Source organism: Nematolebias whitei, chromosome 17 (assembly GCF_014905685.2).
Source record: "Nematolebias whitei isolate Nwh7 chromosome 17, NemWhi1, whole genome shotgun sequence".
Lineage (NCBI taxonomy): Eukaryota > Metazoa > Chordata > Actinopteri > Cyprinodontiformes > Rivulidae > Nematolebias > Nematolebias whitei.
This window is the reverse complement of record NC_056514.1, coordinates 5548963-5555413: the sequence shown is the minus strand read 5'-3', so window position 1 is coordinate 5555413 and position 6451 is coordinate 5548963. Positions and strand designations below refer to the sequence as shown.

General features: G+C 43.1%; 1 protein-coding gene across 1 annotated transcript in view; it reads right to left on the bottom strand.

The window, feature by feature from the left end:
* LOC119424102 (rho GTPase-activating protein 23) overlaps window positions 1-6451 on the bottom strand; it is a 188805-nt gene that overhangs the window by 24607 nt on the left and 157747 nt on the right. Inside the window, exons 9-10 of the mRNA XM_037691572.1 lie at window positions 5918-5957; window positions 5704-5841 (exon numbers count right to left, since the gene is read on the bottom strand). Of these exons, the coding sequence (XP_037547500.1) occupies window positions 5704-5841; window positions 5918-5957 (178 nt within the window). The remainder of the gene's footprint in view (window positions 1-5703; window positions 5842-5917; window positions 5958-6451) is intronic.

Sequence of the window (6451 nt, the reverse complement as noted above, 5' to 3'; positions counted from 1 at the left end):
TATGTATGTATGTATGTATGTATGTATGTATGTATGTGTGTAAATATACGTACATACATACATATACAGACCCTTTCCAAATAATTAGAATATCACGGAAAAGTTGTTTAACTTCCATAATTCCATTCAAAAAGTTAATCTTTAATAGATGATAGGTGCAGGGTCCACAATTTAACCAATTTCAAGTATTTGTTTATTTTTACATAATTTGAGCTTCCAGCTTATGAAACCCACAAAAACAGGAATTCAAAAAATTAGAATACTGCGACGACATCAGTCCACACGACTTCTCAGTTTTTGCAGAAAATAAAAAAAGAAATTAGTATCACAACAATTTAATCGAAATATGGTACGTTCAAAACGATATGTCAATCTTCAATACTTGGTTGTGAATCTCTTTGTCTTAATCTCTGCCTCGATGCGACGTGGCATTGAGACAATCAGCCTGTGGCATTGACTGGGAGTTATGGAAGCCCAGATTTCCTTGATGCTGTCAGCTGTTCTTTGTTGTTGGGTCTGGTACCCCTCATGTTCCTCTTAAGCACTTTGATAACAGTCTATCTGTTTTAAATTGTGCTCTATAAATAAATATGACTTGACTTGACTTGACTTGAGAATACCCCATAGATTCTCAATGGGGTTTAGGTCCGGCCAGTTGGCTGGCCAGTCAAGCACTGTGGCATGGGCATCAAACCAGGTTTTGGTGCTTCTGGGGGCATGGGCAGGGGCCAGGTCCTGCTGGAAGATGAAATCTGCATCTCCATACAGATCCTCATCAGAAAGAATCATGAAGTCCTCTAAAACATTCTGGTAGACTGTTGCAGTGACCTTGGATTTAAGAAAGCAGAGTTTACCAACACCTGCACTGGACATTGCAGCCCAAATCATAACTGACTGTGGACATTTCACACTGGACCTCAAGCAGTATGGGTTCTGTTCCTCACCCTTCTTCCTCCAAACCCTTGGACCTTGATTTCTGAATGAAAGACACTTTACTTTCATCAGAAAAAAGGACCAAGGAACCCAACAGTTATAGCCCATCTCCTGGATGTGTCTGAATGTGGTGGTTTTTCAAGCTGCAACTCCCGCCTTATTCCACTCTTTCTGGATCTCTGACAGATTCTGGATCTTCTCTGTTTGATAATCTGCTAAAGCCCACGGTCATCTCTTTTGCTGGTGCATCTTCTCCTGCCACATTTTGCCCTTCCACTAGACTTTCCATTGATGTGCTTGGACACAGCACTCTGTGAACAGCCAGCCTCCTTAGCTATGAACTTTTGTGGCTTACCCATCCTTTGGAGGGCATCAATGATGGTCTTCTGGCCAGTTGTTATGTCTGCAGTCTTCCCCATATTGAACCGAACTGAGACAATTGAACCAAACTGAAGCAATTTAATGACACCTGAGGAAACCTGTGCAGGTGATTTGAGTTTAGTAGATGATTAGTGTCACACTCAGTTTACAACATTCATGACCTGCAACATTTGGGCAGATTTCTCCACAGTACTCTAATTTTTTTGAAATCCTGTATTCGTGGGTTTCATGAGCTGGAAGCCCAAATTATGTAAAAATAAACAAATAAATACTTGAAATCATTTAAATTGTGGGCCCTGAATCTATCATCTATTAAAGATTAACTTTTTGAATGGAATTATGGAAGTTAAACAACTTTTCCATGATATTCTAATTTTTTGGAAAGGGTCTGTATACGTAGGCACACTCACACCTGCCCTGACACAGTATGACCACATTTAAATGAGAAGTTTGTGACTGGAACAACTCTGAATAAGACATATTTTGTGTGACTTCCGGGAAGATGGCGCCGGTGCTGGTGGCTTGCCGTTCACCTCTGTCTGTTTTGATTGTTTTTTTTTTCTGTTTTTGTCATTTTTCGTCGGTGAAATAAACTCACTGCTTGTTTATGATCGTCAACAACTTTTAAATATACAGTTATCTACTGCAAACCCTGACTTGTTCGACCACTTTCATCGGGGCACTGGACCCCCACCCCCTTTGCTTGTTGATGTCCCTGTGTACCTGCAGCGCACGGCGTTTCTGCCCGCCCGAAAACATCGCTCCAGGCGCCGTGGAAGACGTGCCGGCCGTCTCGTGAGGATTAAAGCCAGCATCAAGCTCTCTGCTGCTTCGTCATCTGCTGCTGACCATCAGATGTTAAACTGTCCATCCAGATGCTTCGCTGATCCACTCAACTCCAGCCTGCTACAGGTGCCCGGGCCTGGTACGCGCAGCAGGTGCGCGCGCAGCCAGGTGGTGGTTTCGGCCGTCTCCAGTGGAACTTAACCAACTCCGGACCTTCTGCTGCATCATCTCCTGCTGACCATCTGCTGGATATTCGCCTGTCCGGGTGCTTCGCTGATCCTGCTGGGTCCTGCCTGATCCCCGTAGTCGAGGCTGTCCCGCGCTGTGGGCGCGCGCACAACTGCGGCGTCTCTGGTCCTTGGAGGCGTGCTTCAAACTCCAAAAATCTGAAACAGCTGATCTGTGCTCGGAGCACAGCTTTACCTTCATCTACTGGTCCTACAAAGATTGCTCTGCTGAACGTGAGGTCGCTGACAAATAAATCATTCATCCTAAACGACTTTTTCTGCTCCAATGAACTGGACTTCATGTTTGTTACAGAGACCTGGCTCGTCCCTGGTGAGTTAAGTGTTTTTTCTGAACATTTGCCGGTGGATTTTGCCTTTTTTAATGCTCCAAGGATTTCTGGTATGGGTGGTGGATTATTAACAGTTTTTAAAAAGCTCTAGAACTGCAGACCGCTACAGGCTGTGACATTTCAGAGTTTTGAACTGCTGTATTTTGAGCCGGGCCGCTCCAACCCAACACTATGCAGCCTGATCTACAGACCACCCTCATACAACAAAAACTTCATAAGTGAATTTTCTGACTTTCTGACTGGAATACTGCTCAATTACGACAGGGTCTTGATTCTGGGAGACTTTAATGTATACATTTGCTGTCCTGACAAGCCTTTGGTGCTTGAGTTTCTAAATCTGCTACAATCTTTCAACCTTGTGCAAAATGTTGTTGGTCCAACTCATCAACAGGGCCATACACTTGATTTAGTTCTGTCTCACGGTTTATCTGTGGTTAATCTGGAAGTTGGGGATGCTATTGTTTCAGATCACAAACCCATTTCATTCCAAACCTCTGTTATTCATGAGTCTAAATCCTCCGCTCCAGCCAGGAGTTGTCAGATATTTAACTCTTCAACCGCTGCTCTTTTTTCCTCTGCATTCCTTACTGATGCTGCTTCAGTCCCTGAAACCTCTGGCTGTATTAGTACGCAGGAGCTGCTCAGTAGGCATGATGCGACCTGCTGTAAGATTTTAGACTTCGTGGCCCCGCTAAAAATCAGGCGACCAAAGCGGGCACCACACCCCTGGCTGAACGTGACCACTCAAGCAGCCAAACGTCTATGCAGGAGAGCTGAACGCAAGTGGAAGAAGGATAAACTACAGGTTTCTTTTATTATGGTAAAAAAATGTTTGAAAGATTATCAGAGCATCGTTAAATCTGAAAAGAACAAATCCTTCTCCCAAATCATTGCTTCAAACAGTCATAATCCCCGTGTTCTTTTTAATACCGTAAATTCCATTTTAAACGTGCCTCGGTCTGCCAGCATGGAGGCCTCCGTTGACATCTGCAACAACTTTACCAGATACTTTGCTGATAAGGTAGAGTTGATTAGGTCATCCATCCCCCAGTCCACAACTGACCCCTCTGTCTTTGTCCCTTGCTCAGCTGTCTTCAAACAGTTTGAACCCATTTCACTCCCATTTCTAAACAAAGTCGTTGGTCAGATGAAACCCTCCGGTTCCCCCGCTGACCCCATTCCTGCGTTGTTTTTCAAACAAGTTCTACCCACAATTGGACCCTCTGTTCTTACTATTATAAATAGTAGTATTGTGACAAGTGTGGTTCCCGATGTTTTTAAACATGCAGTAGTTCATCCGTTAATTAAGAAACCTGGACTTGACCCTTCGACTTGCTCAAATTTCAGACCAATCTCAAAACTTCCCTTCCTGTCCAAAATCTTGGAGAAAATAGTTTTTATTCAATTAAACAAATTTTTAAATGAGAACAGACTCTTCGAGATTTTTCAATCTGGTTTTAAGCAACTCCACAGCACTGAAACAGCATTAGTAAGGGTTTGTAATGATATTATGATATCAAACGATTCTGGTCAGTTTTTGGTACTTGTGCTCCTGGACTTTACTGCTGCTTTTGATCCTGTTGACCACAGTATCCTCATATCACGGCTGGAACAATGGGTTGGGATCACAGCTGCTGCATTAGAATGGTTCTGCTCAAAGCTGAGTGGCAGGAGTTTTTGTGTCAAGGTTGATAATAATGTATCCGCTTCATTACCTCTTTCTTGCGGGGTCCCACAGGGTTAGATTCTTGGACCCCTTCTGTTCTCACTTTATTTGCTCCCACTGGGGTCCATCCTGAGGAAACATGGTCTTTCATTCCATTGCTATACTGATGATTGTCAGATCTACCTGCCTGTGAAACCAGCAAGTGTTTGCTCCATTCACCCTCTGTTAAAATGTCTGGACGACATTAAGGCCTGGATGGCTTCAAATTTCTTAAGTTTTAACAATGGCAAGACTGAAGTCATTGTCTTTAGCCCTAGCTCAACTGCCACCACTGATCCTGTCAACCTGGACTCTCTTCAGCCATATCTGAAGCAGTTTAGTAAAAATCTCGGGATGGTTTTAGACTCTGATTTCAAGTTTGACAAACAAATCAACTCTGTTCTGCAGAAAAGCTTCTTCCAACTCAGACAGGTGGCTAAACTCAAGCCAGTGTTGTCCAGACCCGACCTTGAGAAACTAGTCCACGCCTTTGTCACGACCCGATTGGACTATTGCAACGCACTGTATGCTGGGGTCAGCCACGCCTCCACCTCACGACTTCAGCTCGTCCAGAATGCTGCTGCTCGGCTTTTAACCGGAAGTCGTAGGTCTGAACATATTACTCTAGTTCTGTCCTCCCTTCACTGGCTCCCTGTTCGTACGAGGATAGTCTTTAAAATTCAACTGTTGACCTTCAAATGCCTAAATGGCCTCGCACCCCTTTACCTCTCTGAGCTTCTGGAACATTACGTTCCCTCTCGGGCCCTGAGATCATCCGATCAGCTGCTTTTGGCTGTTCCAAAAACAAGACTGAAGCTCAGAGGAGATCGGGCTTTTTCAGTCATGGACCCCAAACTCTGGAACAACCTGCCCCCCAACATCAGGCAGGCCACCTCCCTTCCTCACTTCAAATCTCTGCTAAAAACACATCTGTTCTCTCAGGCATTTCACTCAGTGTAAATTGATCTAGTGTTTTTTAATCTGTGACCCTATGTTTTAAATGCTTTTTATTAATTCTTCAGTTATTATTATTAGTGTATTGTATATATATGTTTATATATTTTTCTCTTTAATTTACTCATTGATTGTTGCTGTTGTTAAGCACTTTGATAACAGGTTCTGTTTTAAATGCGCTCTATAAATAAAGTTGACTTGACTTGACTTGACTACCCCCACATCATCTAAAAATGCAGCAGCACAAACTGTATTTGATACTATTGTATTTCTCAGCATCACTTCAGTGATGCTTAGGTGCGATTAAATCTGTCTGCAGCCTGGTTCTGACAGTTTTAAGACAGTTTGTCCAGGACTACAACTCTACCTTTCCCTTCTCTGTAAGGATCTGTTTGTAGTGCAGCCAGCCTTCCTTGCGAACATCACTGACTGTGATGGTTCCCAGCTCGGAGGTGGAGTGCCGCTTGGAGCGAGCTTCCTCCTGATCCCGCAGGTTTTCTAAAGACTGAAAGACAATGTTAAGATGTTACGGTTCTCACAGCTCAAATACAGAATAAAATATAAATAAATCACAGACTCACCCTGTCAGTGAAAAAACTCTTGACCCTTTTTGGTAGTTTACTGTGAAAATAGACAGAAGTCTGGTTACAATGGCAGACAGTGTTATTGTGTAAAACACCAGATACTCAAGAAACTCAAAGCTCTTTACAACAAAATATGTGCCATCATTTACCTCCACACACATTCATACATCACTCATACATCTCTACAAAGCTAATCTGAATCTGTGGAGACTTTCACGTCACTGATGGGACACACATCAGAGGAAATGAAGGGTTCAGTGTCTTGCCCAGGGACACTTACCATACCATACCAATTTATTTATAGAGCAATTAAAACAGCAACAAGGCCAACCAAAGTGCTGTACAAAAGAAAACAAACATGCACAGTGGACAGGAAAACATAAAATAAAAATGCAGATACAAATAGCAGCAAAAGCTAACTAAAATGGCCAACAGTGTAGAGAACAGACAGGACCAAACAAATCACACCGTGTTAAAGGCAAGCGAATAGAAGTGGGTCTTCAAGCGAGACTTAAAGACTGAGAGTGTGGG